The 21,673-nt window shown below is 39.0% G+C and overlaps 1 protein-coding gene across 4 annotated transcripts in view; it reads right to left on the bottom strand.

Moving 5' to 3' along the window:
- Positions 1 to 834: 834 nt before the first annotated feature.
- Positions 835 to 21,673, bottom strand: part of SEC24D (SEC24 homolog D, COPII component) — a 113,176-nt gene continuing 92,337 nt past the window's right edge. For all 4 annotated transcript variants that reach the window (XM_040475009.1, XM_040475019.1, XM_040475027.1 and 1 more), the window contains 6 exons: positions 18,629 to 18,767; positions 17,691 to 17,809; positions 13,000 to 13,179; positions 10,490 to 10,681; positions 7,668 to 7,757; positions 835 to 1,676 (listed from right to left, as the gene is read on the bottom strand). In XM_040475009.1, the coding sequence (XP_040330943.1) occupies positions 1,536 to 1,676; positions 7,668 to 7,757; positions 10,490 to 10,681; positions 13,000 to 13,179; positions 17,691 to 17,809; positions 18,629 to 18,767 (861 nt within the window). In that variant the 3' untranslated portion in view covers positions 835 to 1,535. The remainder of the gene's footprint in view (positions 1,677 to 7,667; positions 7,758 to 10,489; positions 10,682 to 12,999; positions 13,180 to 17,690; positions 17,810 to 18,628; positions 18,768 to 21,673) is intronic.

The following is a 21,673-nucleotide window of genomic DNA, read 5'->3' as shown; positions in this document are numbered from 1 at the left end:
TACTCATCTGAGAGGTTATTCTGGTAATAGAGTAACTTGAGATCACATTTGCTTTCATCTCACTACAGATTCATGCTGACAAACTCCCTCGGTTCTGTTTTAAATACCGTTGTTTCCAAGGAGCATCTGCATGTTCATTTTTCTGGACACAAGTTCAGGATCATACATTTCTTCTTGTTAAACTCATCCGAGTCAGTCTGAAACATCATGCCAGTTAACATGGGAAGAGATTTTAATTCTGTCAGTGTATTTGTTATTCTACTAAATTTCATGACATCTACTGATTTATAAATAAACCTTACTAGCCATGCAATCGTAGACAAGGTCCTGATTTATTCACTTCAAGCCTATCTCTTCATCTGTGAATGGGGCTGGTAGTAAGATTAGGGTTGCTGTGAGGAATAAATGTTCTCAAAACATATAGTGCACTTCTTACAACATTATATGTACTCAGTATACTTAACTCTTATTATTTATTCATATCACTAGTATCAGAGTTGAATTAGGGCGGATACAGGACAGATGCCTGTGTCATACCACTCAAAACCACTCTCCCAGGTTTATATTTATTAATAATGATCTCATATAACCCATTTCTATTATTTGCCCATAAGGACATACTGGAGAATTTTTAAAAATGCAATTCTCAAGTACATGGTCTCTGATATTTCCTAGACTGATATATTCACTTAACACTTCCCAACCCTCAAAAAAAAAAAAAAAAAATAGTTTTCCCCATTTTTTCTTAGTGAGCCTTGTAAACAACTTTTATCCAAGACACAGTATGACCCTTATTTTAAAATCTCAAAATACCTAAAAAATGATCTCTACCTGTTGAGTAAGAGCATATGAAGTGATTTATTGGTACTGGTTAAGATCCATTATATACAGGTAGAAACCCTCAAAATTGTACAGAGAACCATTAAGAATATAGATAAAGACAGTTTTATAGACGAAACAACAACTGGAAAATAGTTTTAACATACACAACATATAATTATGAAAAAAAAAAATGTAGAACACAAATTGTTCTACCAAATAGATTCCAAGGTTATTAAAAGTCTGCTATGCAAACCTTAAGTTGAAAAACATGTTCAAGGGGTGTTACATGGTTTTAAAAAATTAGGTATAATGTAAAAATTGTTTTTTTCCCTCACTGCAAATGGGAGAGCCAAGACAACTTTTTACCCCAAATCTATACATTTTGAAAAATAATTTATATGTCTAGCACAAAGAAAGAAAATTAAGAATGTTTACAGTTCTGTAAACTATGCCTTTCATGAAATGCAAACTGTATCGATTTTAACAGTTAAAAATTGTGCAATCAGAAATAGACTGTTCCCTTTAAAAGGTACCACTGTACCTTCATTGACTTTATACCTGAGCACCAAAGCTGAAGTCCTAAATGTCCTCTTGGAAAGCTATTTTGAAAATGAGCAAGAAATCAAAACTAGCCTGTTATCATCTGGAGAATTAGGCACCAAGAAGGAGACGATCTCCTTAAAAATGCAACATCAACAACAGAGAAGATTCAATTAATTAAGCAGCTGGCAGATCTCTTTGTGAACACAACAAAGGAAATCCACATAAGATGATCCTCCATAAAGTCCTTTGTCTTCTACCAGGTACTGTCGGAAAACCATTTCTGGCTGCTCTCGCTGCTTTACTATTGTCAGCTAGGAAAAATAACAAGGTAGGTGATTTATAAACATTCTCCGAATGTGGCTCAATTATACATGCTTCAATTTCACCCAGATTACATAATGTCCACTGTGTGTGAGGCCTTGTAAAATGATGGGACAGTGCTTATTATCTAGAGTGGAGGGAGGCACTGACCCCCAAACCATAATTCCAACAATGAAACATGAAAAACCATTATGTGAAAGGCTTCACAGTGGTAGTTAACTATTGCTTGAGCCTTAAAGGATAAGGTAGGATTTCCTTAAGGACGGGGGTGGAGTAGGGTTTAGAGAGCATTCCCTAACGGGGTGCCATGTACCATGTGCCAAAGACAGACATGGCTAGATGTGAGTTAACAGTCTTAAAGTCAGTGGAAGGTTAGGGACAAACTACCTTAATGAGTCTAAGCTTTCGTAGGGGTTGTGATCCAGTGAAAGTGCTGCAGAACAAAATGAGACAGTGAACTGGTAGCATACAGAATGCATTAGGAGATGAGGGAAGCTAGGTAGGAAGCAGTTGGGAGGTGTCTAGGTGGGAGATGGTCAGGACCTGAATTACAGAGCAGTGATGGTGGAAAGGGAGGAGATCTGAGAGGCACCACCGAGGTGGATCGCACAGGGGACTCTTGTTCCCTGCTTATAGAAATTATCTACGGCCGTGCTGTCCAGTACTGTAGCCACCAGCTATGTGTGATTATTGAACACTTGAAACATGGCTAGTCTGAACTGGGTTGTACTATAAATGTAAAATACACGATGGATTTCTAAGACATAGTAGGAAAAAGAAAATGCAAAACTCAGTAACTGCTTATACACGTGGAAATGATATTTTGGATATACTGGATTAATAATATATTATTAAAATGACTTTTTTTTTTTTTACATTTTTAACATGGCTTCTAGAAAATTTAGAATTACATCTGCAGCTTGCATTATTTGGACAGTGCTGCTCTAGGGGAAGAAGCGAGGGGAAAGAAGCCCAGAAGCGGGTAGCTTTGTCATGAACACTTGGAGCCCTTCTATCTAGCTGGTCCCTACTCACTCCTGTTTCAGGAAGTCAGAGATGATGGTCTGATGATCTGATTGAGCTATGAGTGGAGTTAATGGAGCCACACATGCAAAACAATGTCCCCCTGCCTGCTTCCTGTATAATTTGGAGGAGCCATGGTATCCCCTCACTTCCTCTCACCAGGTGAAACCACCAGAAAGGTCTGCAGTTACCAGCTGCAGCAAGGAAGGTATCTGCCATTTTGACTAGGAGGGCCTGACCCTCCCCACTTTTGCTTTAGTTATCAAGCAGGATAATTTTGTCAACACAGTTTGCTTTTTTCCTTTATGTTATTTTGGCCTGGGCCCTAGGCTGATAAGCTTTAAACCACCCCTGACCTGATTAAAATACAAAACTGCTGCTGCTGCTGCTACCACACAACTCAGCTAATTCTATGTGGATATGGACACGTGTGATGTCTTGGCTTTCAGGTGTCAGTGCCTGGCACGGGAAGGCAGCACGGGAACAGCTATGTTGGACAGGTGTGCTCCACTCCAACATGGGGGAACAAAACTAACCTTCGAGGGAAACTTCTCCAAAGGAGTTTAAGACTTGCATCCTGGTGAGCCTGAAGCCAAGGCCATTTTCTTTTTTACTGGTGGTATCCACTTTTCCCCACATGCCACTGGGATTCTACTATTGGCCGTGATGGGCAACGGCAATGTGTTTGGCCTCAGTGAAACAGCCCAGGCCGAAGCTGGGCAGAATGAGACATTATGAAGGGAAGAATTTGAGGATCCAATTTCTTTAGAATTTCATTTCTCTATGGAAATTAATGGGAAGAAGTTCATACTACACATCTGAGGGGTATTCTCTGTTGCTGCCATTTTCCCATGATGCTCACTGTAAAACCTCCTTTGATGAAGTGTGTTTGGCTATGATCTGAGGTGGGAAATAGAATAGGAAATGAATTTCAGCCTTGGGAGAAACTGAGCTTTAAGTAACAAATATCCTGCTGTACCATTTGAGTCTCTACGAAGTTGAGCCGGCCACCAGTCATTCCAGGATGGCACAGAAACTATAGTGGATGGTCTCAGGAAGCAGATTCATGAAAGTATGGCAAACTGTCTTAGCTGTCTTGACATGTTGGTGGTCTTAGATCACACAAGGATGAGGAAAAAAATACTGGGGTTGATTGGGGAATCCATATTTTATAATCCTTCTCCCTTTACATGTCCATAGGGAGGGACATAGCTTTGTAGAATAGGAAGAGAATATTAAAATGATCATTGCTGGTGTCCCTCCCAACCTCTTAGGTACCCTCTTCATGGAAGTACTATTTCAAGTGGTCCCAGTTTATATTTTCCAGGTCACAGTACCAGTGGCCTTAAGGAATCATTGTCCTTCAGGGGCACCTGGGTGGCTCAGTCGGTTAAGCGTCTGACTTCGGCTCAGGTCATGATCTCACAGTCCGTGAGTTCGAGCCCCGTGTCGGACTCTGTGCTGACAGCTCAGAGCCTGCAGCCTGCTTCAGATTCTGTGTCTCCCTCTCTTTCTGACCCTCCCCCATTTATGCTCTGTCTCTCTCTGTCTCAAAAATAAACATTAAAAAAAATTTTTTTTTAATTAAAAAATTTTTAAAAAAGGAATCATTGTCCTTCAAAGCCATTCTCATTTCTCATTGCCTGCCTCATAAGAAATAGATAAATGATGAGAGTGATTAGGGTGGCCCCCAAAGAATGACCTGAATGGGAAGAGAGCCACAAACACAACTAAGGGGAACACCAGCTCTTCTTAAGGGGCAGATAAATGAAAGGAAGCCAAAGAAAAAGTTCAGTGAGAAAGGAGCATCATAAGAATATGATGCTCTAAAAGCTGACAGAAGAGAACATTTGAGAAAACAGGTAGCATTTGATTTTGTAAATGCTGTAAAGGACTGAGAATCAATTTCTTGGCGGTTTGGCCATTTTCAGATAACTGGAGACATGGGAATAAGGAAATAGAAGCAGTTAACAGATGACTTTTTCAAGAAACATGCAATGCCTCGTACATTGCTAGCATTTGATACAAATTTGTAGAATGAAATAAAAGGAAAGGGAAACAGAATCTTGGAGAAAGAAGATTCAATGAAAGTAGAATTGAACAGCTTATAAATAGAAAGAAGCCAGTGGGAGGGGAGTTATGTAGAAAACACATGAAGAAGAGAATGGCAAACACTTGGAGCACAGAGAACTCTGAGCAGGGCAGGACCAGAAATTATCAGTGAGACGTTTGAGGTAATATTCCCAGATATACTGTGAGAGAAATCTTTTTTTGCTCCTCCACAAAGTAAGACTTATGCAGACAATGATGAGGTCTAAAAGAGTCGATGGTCTGAAAAGCTAATTAGCGTAGCCTAGAAGGTAGCAGTGGCTTCTGGATTTGATTTTGTGTTCTTGACCCTTCCAGTCCAGTTTTTGTTCTCCTATTCAACCTTGACTCTTTAGAAGAGATTTAAAGATTCTATAAATGTGTTTTTATTTCCTTTATGTAGTCTACTTTCAAATGTCAGAGACAAAGGTATCAATGCTGAGTGCATTGGAGTTAGGCCTGCATCTGCCCTGATCTAGCTCTGAGACAGTAACCAAGTGAGTGGGCTCCTCTGAGTCTCACTTTACTATCTGTTAGATGGTGTTAGAGGGAGCTGAAAGGCAGCAGGTGAATGAGGTATCTTCTAGCTTCCTTTCAACTCTAACATCTGTAGATCAAATTTGTTACACAGATAATACACCTCTTGAAGAAGCCAAAGAAATCTTAAAAACAACAGATACATTTGCAAGTGGCACATAAAAAATCTGATTTAAGTATTCAAGCCAAAATTATTTAACATGCAACTGCTTTTATCTTATTCACATATATTCAGAGCTTATCCCAGATTGATTGATTGATTGATTGATTGATTAAGTAGGCTTCATGCCCAGTACAGAGCCCAATGCAGGACTTGAAATCATGACCCGGAGATAAACACCTGAGCTGAGATCAGGAGTAGGAAGCTTAACCCACTGAGCAATCCAGGTGCCCCCCCAGGTATTTTTATAGTTAAAGCTAACATGACCTCCCACTATTGGAGCAGGTGGGAGAAAGCAGAGAGACAAGTTTTATCTTTCCTAGACGGAGAGGCTCTTGGGCACATGATCTCTATGTTTAGTCTAGACTCTTCTCTGCAAATGAGGCAGGTTGTGGGGATGTAGCTGATGCAGCTAGGATAAAGGTATACGGATCATCACTGCTATGTATTCAATACCAGTGCTTTTCAATGTTTGTTTCATGAGACCTTAGGTTTCATTACATGCCTCAAGAGTGTTCAGTGTCATGTGAAGAATGTGTTTAGTTTGAGCCTTCTCTGCCATCTCTAGGTCTTTCCCTAAAACTGAACCCAAGCAGGGGCACCTGGGTGGCTCAGTTGGTTAAGCATCCGACTTCACTCAGGTCATGACCTCACGGTTCGTGGTTTCGAGCCCCACATCAGGCTCTCTGTTGTTAGTGCAGAGCCTACTTGGGATCCTCTGTGTCTCTCTCTCTCTCTTTCTCTGCCCCTCCTGCAAACATTCTATCCTCCCCACCCCCTCCTCTCTCCCTCAAAAATAAACATTAAAAAAATTTAAAACTGTGTGTGGTGTGAAAATAGTTCTGGAAAGGTTCTGTGCTCACCGAGGCACCCTAGAAGTTATAAAGCTCTTCATTAGTTCAATTTACCTAAGCTCTGCCTAAAGTTGATGTTTGCATGCATGAATATCTGTCACAGTCAAGGATACTGACTTAGATTACTATAATATTTATGTTTCAGGGGAAAATGGCCCATAATATCCTGAATGTTGTAAAGGCCTGCGTCTAGGTGAATGTCTTACACTTCTGCAGGGAATAGCACCGTAATAAACCACCATCATCTGTACATTTCAAATTCTAGGAGACTTTAATATTGAATCTTCTCAATATTAACTTGAGAAGGAAGATGGGTGAGTAGCTGGGACTTGGTAATAAGGCATAATTTTCCTGAATTATAGATATTTTATATTCTTTTACCCAAACTTGAGGCCTTGAAGGGCTTAGAAGGGCTAGGATAACAAAACTCAGAGATCACAATTCTGAAGTTATAAAAAAATTTTAAAACATGTTCTGAATGATACTTCTGTAATTAAGTAGTTTTAAGCACTGAAGCAGTCATTCCACAGTCTGTTAATGAAATCAGTTGCTATTAAGCCATGAAGATCTGCATGATTACTAAGTTAGTACTTACTAAAATAATCCATGGTTAACCTGTGGTGATATCTATTTTTTTTTATGTTTGTATCTGTTAAGTGGGTAGATTTTTAAGGTCAGTGTGAGTTTTCTATCAAAGATCATGTTATAAAAATATAGGACATGCATTTTAAAAGTCTGTAATGAAATTAAAAAAACAAAAAACTTGAATAGCCAATTATGGAAACAGCCCAAATGTCCATTGACTGATGAATGGATAAAGAAGATGTGGTATATATACATGATGGAATATTACTTGGTGATCAAAAAGAATGAAATCTTGCCATTTGCAACAACATGGATGGAACTAGAGTGTATTATGCTAAGCGAAATAAGGTAGTCAGAAAAAGAAAAATGTAATATGATTTCACTCAGATGTGGCATTTAAGAAACAAAACAGATGAACACAGGGAAAGGGAAGGAAAAAGAAGATAAAAACAGAGAGGAGGCAAACCATAAGAGACTCTTAAATATAGAGAACAAAGTGTTGTGTTGCTGGAGGGGAGGTGGGGGGATGGGCTAAATGGGTGATGGGCATCAAGGAGGGCACTTGTTAGGATGAGCATTGGGTGTTATATGTAAGCAATGAATTACTGGGTTCTATTCCTGAAATCAATATTACACTGTATGTTAACTAACTTGAATATAAATAAATTAATTAAAAAATAATAGTAAAATCTTTTTAAAAATTTGAATAAAGGAAAAAAAAATCTTATTCTTACCTTCATTGAATATGGCCTCTTTTGTTGGATAATACTCATTATCATTCTGAGTGTTTGAGAGTACGGGTTTCCAATCTCAGGCAGTAATGTCTAAATTTGAGAAAATCAAAGTTTAAGCTTCAGTGTAATTGGTAATGAGATTATTAGAATGTTAAAGTTAAAAAAAAATCCTTCTACACCATATATTTGATTTTTGGCTTCATCTGTTTACCTAAAAACCAAAAATTGTGAAAAAATGCACTGAAAATTATTCATTCTTATTGGCATACATTTCCACCAATTTACTCTCCATCATTTGAAAATAAATATTGTCTGATATTTGACACATGTACATAACTTAAATGACACAACGGGTATATGTTTTATGCAAAGGATATCTTTGGATCATACACCATGATGTTTAATCCCTCTGTAAGATGTCTCTTTCAAGGCTTTGTCACAGGAGAAAAGGATGTACTTTATTCCTTCAGTGGGTCAGTTGCAGGACCGTGAATCATGACCATGTTTAGAAAACACCATCCAAATACCACTGTTCCAAGATTAAAACAAACCACCAAATGCTGATTTCTCAAGGGGAATGTGCCCCCTGAGATGTTTCTGAAATCTGGCTAATAGTTTATAAAAGATAACTACTGCACATGGCCTTCAGGGGACATGAAGAATCTGAATTTCATTTCTTCCAGTAAGACAGTAAAATTCAGGGCACCTGGGTGGCTCAGTCGGTTAAGTGACTTCAGCTCAGATCATGATCTTGCAACTCGTGAGTTTGAGCTCCGTGTCAGGCTCTGTGCTGACAGCTCAGAGCCTGAAGCCTGTTTCAGATTCTGTCTCCCTCTTTCTCTGACCCTACCTCGCTCATGTTCTCTCACTCTCAAAAATAAATAAACATTAAAAAAAATTGTTTTAATAAAATAAATGGGGAAAACTTAAAAAAAAATGTAGAACATTTTACCACAAAGTCTCAAGCCTCAGGAAAAGATCAAGGATGGTATTTTTCACAGGAATTGTAAAAAAAAGAAAGAAAGAAAAAGGCAGAAAATTCATTATTTATATTTACATTCCATCCCCTATGTGTATTTTTTTACATTAAGGTAGATCTTTTTATGTAACAAACAACATAAGTATACGTCACATACATATTTCGAAGTGCCAACTGTCTCTAAAATCAAAGTGACATTTGCTTTTTCTTTTGTTTTATTTTTTTGAAGAAGGTCGAAGGAGGCACACTGGTATAAGCACAAACCTACTAATCTGCTGCTCTGTGGTAGAGAGACTGGTGATTTCATATGTACATTCAGCAAATTCAGCAAATACACATTTAACACTTACTCTAACAACACATTGTGACAGATGAGGAGGCTTCCTTAAATTTTATATAAACATTCTTCAGATTCACAGTCCTTTGTCTATTGAACTTGAACTTTTTTATTTTTTAAAAATTGCATTTCTAATCATTCCTTAATTTTAACCACATGCAAAGATCTTACTATTTCTAAGTCTTTAGAAATAGTCTCTTAATGGAATATGGACACCTTTAATTCTTTTAAAATATAAATATATATATGTACACACACACACATATATATACATGTACACACACCCCCCCCCCCACACACATATATATATATAATTTTTTTTTTTTTTGAGAGGGAGATAGTGAGAGTATGTGTGGGGGGAGAAGGGCAGAGGGAGAAGTAAAGAGAGAATCTTAAGCAGGCTCCACATCCGGTACGGAACCCAACTCGAGACTCAAGATCACAACAGTGAGATCATGACGTGACCTGAAGTCACGAGTCAGATGCTTAACCAACTAAGCCACCCAGGCGTCCCCAAAATATATTTTTGACATTCATAACAGATATGCAGCTCCCTAAGCTGACCACCTCCAGAGGTGGAATTTTGATCCTGCTCGTTCCTCCAGGATATTATGTATTTACCTTCATAACAGAAATTGGGGAATTAACTAGACTTAATTCATCTTGCCATCATACAAGTGAGGCCTCAGGAAACAAACTATCTGCTGAGTTCTACATGTGAATTCGTAAGAAATGCACCATGAAGTACAATAAGACAATAACCTTCATAGCAATGGTGCTCATGCAACAATGGTCTACAAATAAGATTTGCAATAAATACTCTCAAACAAATTACAACTGCTGGTTTTTCCTAGGATACTTTAAAAATAAAGTCATTTGTATTCACTTTACAACAAATCCACAATCTCTTTTGTAATGCGTGGAGTATCTAACTTATTTAAAACAAAGGGGAATAAAACCTGTTTTTGTGAGACTGTTATTTTGCAACTCATTAATCTGACACAGTTTTATTCTGTAGCTAAATATGGATGCAAGATTTCTGCTTTCTTTTGAATACTGAGTTCAACACCAGAGAAGAGTACCGAGTGTAAGAACTGAATTCACTCTCTACCTCTGCCACTTGCTACCTGAAAGAACTTGTCTCCAAAGCTCAATCAATTCATGTACAAAATGTTGATGATGATGTCTGTCTCACTGATTTGTGACAGAATTAAATGCAATGGTGTATTTAAAGTATTTAGAGCACAGTGACTAACACATAGCAAATGATCTGGAAGTTCTGGCAATCCCTATTTAAAGTCATATATTTTGGTTATTTGATAATACTTTATATAAAAAACTTTATACCAGCTCATTGTTATTCATTAAAACATGAAATTCTCTTTCTTATAAAGAACTGCATGCCATTATCGTTTCTTCTACTTTGTATTATATGGCTGCACATGAGCACAAAACATTCAAGAGTTTGTGTGTCACCACAAAAATAATGAAAAAAAAAATACTTACCATATCTGTGTTCACATGTGCAAACGATGGCACGTTAAATATTCCTTGGATCAGTTCTGGTGGGCTACTAACTCCTAACCATAAGAACATGTTTAGACCATTAGCCAATAAGAATATCCCTTCTTCTGAAAGACGGGCCTCAGAGCAACGAATAGCAGCAGGTAGTGTAGTACTCTTGATATCTAACGTGTGCTGTGCAGGCAAAGGCAAGAGAGTTAGTAAGTGTGTTCTCCTTCCCTTCCTTTCTTCCCCTCTCCCCCTTTTCCTTTCACCTCCCTCCTCCCTTCTTTCCATCCAGGGCATATTTAAGAAATGCCCACCATGTGCCAGGCATTATTCTAGCTATTAGACAGTCACTGTTTAAGCTGCCTTGAACAGTTAATAATTTTTTTTTGGAAGAAATAAGAAGCAACAAATAAGAGAAGTAAAATACATCGAATTTTAAGTGGTTTTAAGTGCTGTGAAAAAAAGAAGCAGGAAAGTGGGATAGGGCATGTCAGTGCTGGTGCTGGTGGTTACAATTTTAAATAGGGTAATCCAAGAAGGCTTGTTGGGAAGGTAACTTTTTTGAGTAGACCTAAAGAGGTGAGAGAAGGAGCCATAGGGATAACTGAGGAAGAGCATTCCAGATGGAGGGGACAGGTGGTGCAAAGGTCCAAAGCAAGAGTCTGTCTCCGATGTTTCAGGATCAAGAGATGAGGTCAGATAGAAAGGAGGGGAAGATAGTATAGATGACACTTGGCAAAGGCAGTAGGAGATCTGGTGTTTACTGAACTGGGAAATCCAGAGTGTTCTGAGTAGTGGAGGGATGGCCAGTTATTTTAAGAGAATCACTCTAACTTTTACGCCAAACACAGACTGAAGAAGCAAAGGTGCACACATGAAGGCTTGTTAGGAGAGTACTGCAGCAGTCCATGGGAGAGATGATTGTGCTTGAACCTGGGTATGACAGATGAGGTGGAGAGAAAGTGGTCAGAATCTGAATATTCTTAGAAAGGAGAACTGACATGTTTGCTGGTAAATGAGATGTGATGGATGAGGGAATTAAAGCAGTCAAGAGTGACCGACCGCAAGTTTTGGCCTAAAGAATTGGCATGAGAGAGTAGTGGTAAATGGGGATGGAGAAGACTGCCGGAGAGCAGGCTTGGAGATGCAATCAGGGCTTGGTTTAAGGTGCCCATTGCACACCCACAGACAGATGCTCAATAGGCTACAGGATAGACACATCTAGAGTTCAGGACCCATATGGTATGGATGGACATATAAACATGGGTATCATTAGTATATAAACAGCATTGAAAGGTCAGATGAGGCCTACACGGGATTGAGCGTAGATAGACAAGAGAAGCTTCCCAAGGACTGAACCCCAGGGTAGCCTGACAGAAAGAAGAGGACAAGCTAGCAAAGGCAGAAAGGAGAAGTGGCCGGGTAAGCAGAGAAGCTAGGTGAAGAAAGTGTTTCTGGAGGGAGAAATAAACTGTGTCAGATGCTGCTGACAATAAGAAGAGAGAAGGACTGAGAACCGCCCTTTGGATTTAGCAACATGTCAGCCACTGGTGACCTTGGTAAGAGGATTTTATTGGAGATGTGATGTTCTTATCCCTCAGAGTTCTAGTTTCTCTGGCATACAGATTGTTGCCAATCCAACTTTATCTGAAAATCAATCATTTTGTAATAATTTATACCTAACATTCATATTGATTGAAAGAATTATAGCTCTCAATTTCCAACCTAATTTAAGTCTTTCTAATACTGACTGCATTGTTACTGAGAGCCTGAATATGAGTTTCGATATAAGAATTTGAAATAAGCCATCAGTCTTCCTCTCTTTTATCTCTCAATTATAAATTGAACTTGTTAGGTCTCAAGGGGAAAGGGCTTAGTCTAGATTACAGGGGCATTCAAGACATTAATGACTGACTTCAAATAAGTAGAATACATTGCAAAGTAAATTCTCTGAGGGCAAGTGAAGTTGGTCCCTTATACAATGCAGGTGCCCTCAAATATATGCTGATTTGTAAATCCTTAATTGTATTTGGTCAAGGCTAATCATAGCCATTCTAATGAAATGTTGTGACTCTTAGACATTCATACATTGTATAGAAACAAATACATGTGTGCACATGAGAGCCCATACACAGATACAAATCAGTTGCCTTTAATGCTATAAGGTAGATTTCTTGAACAATTGAAGCTTGGTTTTCTCCAACTTGTTACTGACTTTTCAATCTGCCAATGTGGGAATGAGGATAAGAAAAGCAATCATCTGAGCAATTCACTGAAGTAGGAACACCTCAAATCCCCCATCACCATCACCATCACCATCACCATACTGAGCACATGTTGACGCATGTACACAACTTGCTCAAAGAGCCCACATACACATTCTGAAGGCATTTGTGACTTTAAACTTCTTCTTAAGAAAATATTCCAGACATAACATATGGAAAGGACAAAATACGATTCCCTTCCAGACTCCTCTAGGAAATGCACCACCACAGTGTACTTACGATTGGCAAAAGCTGTGGGTAGAAGAAAAGCTGAGAGTCGGCCACACCCATGGTCATGACCAGTTGCCTCTGGTACGCCCGCTCATCTGTTGAGATCTCTGGTCTGCTAAGCAGCACACAGTTTTTTAACAAACAGTTCATGTACACTGGTAATACTTTCATGGAATCTGGTAAAATAAGCTGAAAAAGAAAGTCATTTGTTTCATGTGCTTGACCTTTATGAGAAAGAACCCCTGAGCTTTTATCCTTAAGACAGAAACATCAATTGTTTTTGAGGTGATTTTGAGGATTAAATGATAGACCATACAAAGCACCTGGACCATATAAACTGGCACACAGTAGGTACTCACAGAATGGCACTTAGTTTTATCTAGCACTTTGGCAGCTTGGCATGGTGGCTGTCAGCACACTCTGCCTAGAATGCAATCTCGATTCTGCCTTTTACCAGATGTGTGACCCTGGGCAAATCATTCTCTTTTCCCAGGTTTTCTCATATAAAAATGGAATAGCCATGATCAACAGCATGATCATGGGATTAAATGATTATTAATTTGTGAAGCACATGTAATGGTACTTAGCATATAGTAAGTATCACACACGTTTATTAGATAAAGTTAAATAAATGATTCCTAATCAATTTTACCACCTTCTACCTCTTCAGTTCAAAAAGTGTTTTTTTCGACTGCCTGTGAGATATCTCTTCCTTTATGCTCTTCATGCATCTTAAACTCACACAGTCATAAACTCATCAAACACTTATTGAATGCCACTGTGTCACACGTTCTATAGAGCAAAGTGTCAACAATATTCAGAGGAACGAGGGATAGTCTACGTGACAAGATGCCTGAAGTCCAATAAAGATGACAGACATATAAATAGATAAAACCTAACAAGAAGATTGCAATACTACAGATAACAAACTAAAATAGGAAATGCTTCCTGGATTTAGGTATGTCACTACTGAATGGTAACAAGCAAAATCAAACTCCCACAATTCCACAAACATGTTCTTCCTCTTATGTTTCCTATTTGAGATACTTAACTACCAGATGAACCCTAATTTCATTTTTTCTTTACCTTCAATTAGTAAATGAATTATTTTAATTTTGTCTTTATAATCCACCTGTACCCTCCTCTCCATCCCCACTTTAGCTTATGTGACCTCATTCTACTTCAAAATACATATTGTAATGTGATGCTGCAAATAACAACATAATGCAGCACTTGTAGAAACATAACTTGATGGGTAAAAAAATTACAAATAATCTGTCTGTGTTGTTTAACCTTCTCTCAACTCAATTTTATAAAAATAGGTAAGAATCAAGATTGATCTAAGTGTCACTTCCTTCTATTTAACAGTTGGTCAATGGAAAGGATATTCTCAAAAGAAAAGGAAAACATAGGGAGATAATGACAATTCACAAATAGAAATATCTGGTCTATAAATTCACAATTTATTTTTTAGTGTTCTATCTTAATGATGAAAAAGAATATACACTTATCAGAATCCACCCTGAAAAGAAAATTTCCTTTGGGGCTCTGTTAGGATTTACTCCTCAACTTAAACCTTTACATCCTAAGTTTCTTCTCATGATCTACTAAGTAAGGAATGTGTAAGACAGTTTTCCAACTGGTTTAGTAAAACATTTCAGGACAATTCTACTTTGCAGTTTGTTCCTCCTCTTCTAATCTCTTCAGAGAATCAAAGACAGTTAAATGCATGTTTCTTCATACTCTTCTTCTAATTTTTTTTTTCTCTAGCATAAAAGATTTTTATTTGACAACACTTGCTACCACTTTTTCAACCAAGGAAAAATATGATCAAATATGTAGGAACCAGATCATAATCATATCCCAGAGCCATCCGGCCTTACATATTATGGATTAAGAATATTCTTAGAAAAACACATGGTTTTTCAAATATTATCTTGTAATTTCACTGGTTGCTTCTCATTAATCAGGCCATATTAAGACAGTTTAGAAATCTGTTGACCTAAATACCACCAAGGGATGAGCCTGGCCCATGATGACCCTACAGGACTAAAAGTCTGATCAGAGGAGCCTGGATGAGAAGGGGTAGAAAGAAGAAAACTGAGGAGGTAAATAAGGAGGAAAATTGATATAGAAGAATGGAATTAGGGTGAAAGAAAACAAGGTGATAGTGGGGAAGAAAATGTGGCAACAGATGGACACTATTCTTGGGGGAAAAAAGTACAGATGAGGAAGGAGTGAAAACGAGGAGTGCCTGGGTGGATCAGTTGGTTGAACATCTGACTCTTGATTTTGGCTCAAGTCATGTCTCACAGTTTGTGAATTCGAGCCCCACATGGGGCTCTGAGCTGAGAGGTCAGAGCCTGCTTGGGATTCATTCTCTCTCCCTCATTCTCTCTCTGCCCCACCCCCACACTCTCTCTCTCAAAATAAACAAATAAACTTAAAAAAAAATTCACGTAAGTCCAGTTTGCTTGAATTTGGAGAATTCTTCTGTAGTTTTGAAATGACAGAAGTAGTAGTGAATTAAAAAAAAATTATTACATTGCAGTTAAGTCCATTTGACTTTCCTTTTGAAGTCACTGTACTCCCATATGATGTAACATACTTAAGTTCAGAACAGTGAGTTATTAGATTTAAGAATCTACCTTGCTTATGTAAGCTTAACAAATTGCTTTATTGTTGTTTGTAGTTATAGATGTTAGACCAGCATCTATAATATGACCTCCAGAGTAGGGGCCTCCTTAAACTTTGCACACTAAGTGCCTCTCTTGCCTCAAGCTAGTCCTGGCCCTGGAGATTCAGTAAAAGCAGATCTTCCGAGATCCAGTGTCATATAATCCAAGTATCCAGATCCCTAATAGTCCTGCTTGGATCAAAGAAACTTTGGACTCTACAGTAAAGGAGTGGAATTCCTTAGGAATTTCTCCCCAGATATTATTTCTTACAAATGAACTCTGGAAGGGCAGCACATTTGAAGTTACATTCTCTGAAGAGAACCCCAAGTCCAGCCATTTCATGTATTTAAAATAATGCTATATTTTAATATACTATTGTTACTAAGTTTTATAAGCCCTACATTTTCCCCACTCCAAGCTGGATAATCATATCTAAATTATGTCATTTCTTAAAGCACATCATTGGTTGAAATGTACCTTTTACATGTGCTCATGGAGAAAGTAAAATCTCATCATAAGAAAAATAATCTCTATCAACTTTTTCAGAGATAATTTGGCATCATAATATTTTTCCTTCAGAAATAACTAAACTGCATGAACAGACGATCTAGTAGTAGAGACAAAGCTTTTAACTTTTAAATCAGAAGGAATGGACAGATTTCATTTCTTTTCTTAAATAGGCAACAGATTTGTTTTTAACTTAAGGTCTTTGAATCCAATTGCTTTAACGTTAGCAAATAAACTTTCTGAGGACACTAACTGTACCTGTTCTCCTTCAACTAATCCTTCTGAAGTGTGAGACACTCCAGAGACAAACTAATGTTTCCAGAGCCATAAAACAAATAGTAAAACCGGGGGTGTAAAGTGCTCATGATTGGACTGTATCCAGGTACATCTGGTGGGCTCTGTATAAATTGAACAAGTACACTGTGAAATAGTACTGGTATTGGAGTTTAGTTACTAAAGTTCCAAATCTCCTGGATAATAAACAAGATCGACACTCACATATAGATTCAAGAGTTGCTTATGCGACTGTCAACACCAGGAGACAGAAAAAGAGATGGCTAATTTAATCACTCAGAACAGCACAGAAAGGAATTTGTGTGAAAGGTCCAAGATAATAATTGTGTTTTATTTTCCTTCTTTACCAAGATTATGAAAGTTGGCCCCCAATTTTATCTACATGATCTCTGTTGCTAAGGGCTTACTTTTGAGTGGGGTTTCAGATGTCCTCTCAGCACCCACTTTTGACAATGAGCTAACCAGAAAGTTTCCCCATCTGTTGCTCCCTGTCTTCTCTTTCAATCCAAATTCTATATTTGGATATTCAACATAAAATTATGAAAAGTGGCATCTAGCTTTGACTGACATAGGGAAAAATGTGAATAAGAGAACAGATGCAAAAATAAATGGGAACATGAGGTTCTGCTTTTTCTTTTACAGGAAAGAGTCTAAATGAGATTTATGTAAAGGATCTTCTAAAATTTTCATATTAGTAGATGGTACCCAGAGACATTTCCTTTAAAACTCTTCATACCTATTATTAACCTTTAAATATAAAGAATTCTAATATTTATAACTTATATTCATGTTTATAAAATATAAAGAGGTCCTTCCTGCCATCTGCTCATGTCAACTATGATTGCTAATATGCCAAAATATATTTATGCATACACATTTCTCAACTAAATATCCCTCTTTATAAGCAAAAGAGAATCCCATTTATATTATGAGATTTCTTACATGTAACATTCTGTTATTTATATATAATGTAGTGACTGTCAACCCAAAATGCACACATATTTTTTGGTTCATGCATCTTGTAAAGCCACTGAGTTTTTTAATGTTGGCTATGAAAAGACCATAGCCTCTCCAAATAGCAGACTCAGTCTTCTTAGTTGTACAGTTTACTACATATAGCATCCAAGTGCCTGGAACAGCATAAGCCTTCGGGAGCTAAATGCTGAAAGAACATGTAATCACTTGTAACGCTTTAGAATCTAAGTACAACAGGTGGCTTACCTGGCTTGCTGCAGATGGACTTGCACAATTCTTCCGGTAACATGCCAACATGTGGGCAGTCTGATTAACCAGAATTTCCCGGATGACCTTCAAGGGCTGGTATAGAACTGCTTTGAATGCTAGTTGCATAAAACAATGAAAAGAGCATGAAAGCTCTGGCTCAGAAATCAGTCCCTTCAAATGGTAATAATAATAACAATAAAAAAAATGCTCTTATCTTCAGACCATCCAACAAGGAATAACAGTGTTTAAAAGGTTAAAGTCATCTGCTAATGTTCTCCATTTTACTAAGTATGACAACATACCCAATGGAGAACAACAGCCAACCTCTAACAAAAGGTAGGTCATTAGTCCAGACTTTTTCCACAGAATATTATAAACAGAACTCTACACACACAGAAAAGAAAGACCACCGTGCCATCTTCTGATGTCCTGAATTCCTACTGACTGGACTGTTGTTTCTTCTAAACCTTGGTGTAGAATCTCAAACGGGGGTTATGAAGGGGAGAAGGAACCAAAAAGGGGCCAACTCAGACCCGTGGAATTTCATAATTATCATGGTGTGGATAAGCAAGTTCAGCCTAACATTAGGGACAGTCTCCTTCCATTAGCCCCAGGTGCCAGAGGGCATACTCATATACCATAATAAGAGTCTAAGTATCACCTTCCTAAATTTCAACTCAGAATGCCCCCATGCCCCCAAGAAGGAAACTTTGAATAGAACTGTATAGTGTGGGCCTGACGGAGATCTCTCATTATTAATCTGGAATTGGAGATGCTGAGTATTCTCCTTGACACTCTGTTTTTATAAATTCTGGATTTGCCCACCAAAAGGCTGTGCTTCCACAATAATTGTCAGTTACTAATTCAATTAACCAACAAGTCTCACTGAATTCTTAGGCAAGATACACAGCAGCACAGGATTAGTGGAGTGTTACCTGACTTGGCGAAGAAGTTGATAAGGGCATCTGTCTCACAGCTCTTATAGAGATCAGCCAACTGGGAGCTGCAGTTCAAGCCAAGATTGTGAATCCGCAGTCTTCTCTGACCTCCGACGGTTGTGTAAAGCACAGCACACTGCAGAGGCGACATCAAGGACACATGCTTTTATGCTCAGCCATGTCCACCCACGCTAGTCTGATCTTACATTTACAGAGCACTATATATGGGTCAAAGACCTCTAAACCCCTCCACAGACTTTTTTTTGTATATTGTTGCTAATGACTGAATAACAACAAATAAGGGAGGGATAATGACAATTCATACATTGAGCGTCTATGTAGCATTTCACTGGTTTAAACTTAAATTTTAACTGGGCTTTCACGCATATGTAACTCTGGGCTTTCACGCATATTAGTGTACTTTCACATATCTCAGATTTTATTACCAGGGGTTCAGGTCCCAAAATAATACTTTTCATGTTCAAAAACAAACATCTAACTTTGATGATGTACTTAAGTCTTATGCTGATGACATATATATTTCAAGAATGCAAACAAGTATCCACTTCTTCAAATGTCTGTGATCAAAAATAAATATTAGAGTTCTTCCTCAACTTAATGACAAACCCTCTTTATTATTTAAGGGTGATGACAGTATCTGAAAACTATAACCATTCGATATAATTGTTCTTAATTCAAAATCTCCATGGCTTCAACTTAATTTTATTTACTACAAAACCAAATTCTATTTATAGCTGCATATAACATAATAATGTACTTAACATGGCGTCTAACATTTGGTGGGAATGAAACAAATGAATGAACGGGTTCTAAAGCCTTAAAGAATTGAACTCTGCTGGCAGTCAGTTTGCTAATGCTTACAATACTGACCACAGTTTGCTGGGCTCTCATGTGAGGACTTACAATTATTACTTCATGCAAGCAGCACATATAAATCAGGCTCTGGAGAATACACAATGGAGTGCTATAATCTAATGACTTTTGTCTTTGGAGAAATAGAGTTCAACTTCTTTACAGAAAGACTGACATAGTTGATGGTATTTTAGTCTGCCCAGTGATCTCTGTAACAAACTAAAACACAGGGGAGGAGGGAAGATGGCGGCGTAGGAGGACGCTGGGCTCACCGCGCATCCTGCTGATCACTTAGATTCCACTTACACCTGCCTAAATAACCCAGAAAACCACCAGAGGATTAGCAGAACGGAGTCGCCGGAGCCAAGCGCAGACGAGAGGCCCACGGAAGAGGGTAGGAAGGGCGGCGAGGCGGCGCGCGCTCCACGGACTGGCGGGAGGGAGCCGGGGCGGAGGGGCGGCTCGCCGGCCAAGCAGAGCCCCCGAATCTGGCTTGCAAAAAGCGGAGGGGCCTGACGGACTGTGTTCCGACAGCAAGCGCGACTTAGCGGCTGGGAGGTCATAAGTTAACAGCTCTGCTCAGAAAGCGGGAAGGCTGGAGGACAAAGGGAAGGAAAGCTGCTGAGACCCCGGATGACAGAGCTCAGTTTGGTGGGGAACAAAGGCGCTCGCCAGCGCCATCTTCCCCGCCCATCCCCCAGCCAAAATCCCAAAGAGAACCAGTTCCTGCCAGGGAACTTGCTCGCTCCGCGCAAACACCCAACTCTGCGCTTCTGCGGAGCCAAACCTCCGGCAGCGGATCTGACTCCCTCCTGCTGCCACAGGGCCCCTCCTGAAGTGGATCACCTAAGGAGAAGCAAGCTAAGCCTGCCCCTCCTGCCCCTGTGCACCTTGCCTACCCACCCCAGCTAAGACGCCAGATCCCCAGCATCACAAGCCTGGCATTGTGCAAGTAGCCCAGACAGGCCACCCCACCCCACAGTGAACCCCGCCCCTAGGAGAGGGGAAGAGAAGGCACGCACCAGTCTGACTGTGGCCCCAGCGGTGGGCTGGGGGCAGACATCAGGTCTGACTGCGGCTCCGCCCACCAACTCCAGTTATACACCACAGCACAGGGGAAGTGCCCTGCAGGTCCTCACCACACCAGGGACTATCCAAAATGACAAAGCGGAAGAATTCCCCTCAGAAGAATCTCCAGGAAATAACAACAGCTAATGAGCTGATCAAAAAGGATTTAAATAATATAACAGAAAGTGAATTTAGAATAACAGTCATAAAATTAATCGCTGGGCTTGAAAACAGTATAGCTGACAGCAGAGAATCTCTTGCTACAGAGATCAAGGGACTAAGGAACAGTCACGAGGAGCTGAAAAACGCTTTAAACGAAATGCATAACAAAATGGAAACCACCACGGCTCGGATTGAAGAGGCAGAGGAGAGAATAGGTGAACTAGAAGATAAAGTTATGGAAAAAGAGGAAGCTGAGAAAAAGAGAGATAAAAAAATCCAGGAGTATGAGGGGAAAATTAGAGAACTAAGTGATACACTAAAAAGAAATAATATACGCATAATTGGTATCCCAGAGGAGAAAGAGAGAGGGAAAGGTGCTGAAGGGGTACTTGAAGAAATAATAGCTGAGAACTTCCCTGAAGTGGGGAAGGAAAAAGGCATTGAAATCCAAGAGGCACAGAGAACTCCCTTCAGACGTAACTTGAATCGATCTTCTGCACGACATATCATAGTGAAACTGGCAAAATACAAGGATAAAGAGAAAATTCTGAAAGCAGCAAGGGGTAAACGTGCCCTCACATATAAAGGGAGACCTATAAGACTCGTGACTGATCTCTCTTTTGAAACTTGGCAGGCCAGAAAGAGTTGGCACGAGATTTTCAGTGTGCTAGACAGAAAAAATATGCAGCCGAGAATCCTTTATCCAGCAAGCCTGTCATTTAGAATAGAAGGAGAGATAAAGGTCTTCCCAAACAAACAAAAACTGAAGGAATTTGTCACCACTAAACCAGCCCTACAAGAGATCCTAAGGGGGACCCTGTGAGACAAAGTACCAGAGACATCACTACAAGCATGAAACATACAGACATCACAATGACTCTAAACCCATATCTTTCTATAATAACACTGAATGTAAATGGATTAAATGCGCCAACCAAA

This window comes from Herpailurus yagouaroundi, unplaced genomic scaffold, assembly GCF_014898765.1.
Source record: "Herpailurus yagouaroundi ecotype Mexico unplaced genomic scaffold, PumYag 28, whole genome shotgun sequence".
Classification (NCBI taxonomy): domain Eukaryota; kingdom Metazoa; phylum Chordata; class Mammalia; order Carnivora; family Felidae; genus Herpailurus; species Herpailurus yagouaroundi.
The sequence above is the reverse complement of the archived record's forward strand: the minus strand, read 5'-3'. Positions and strand labels throughout refer to the sequence as shown.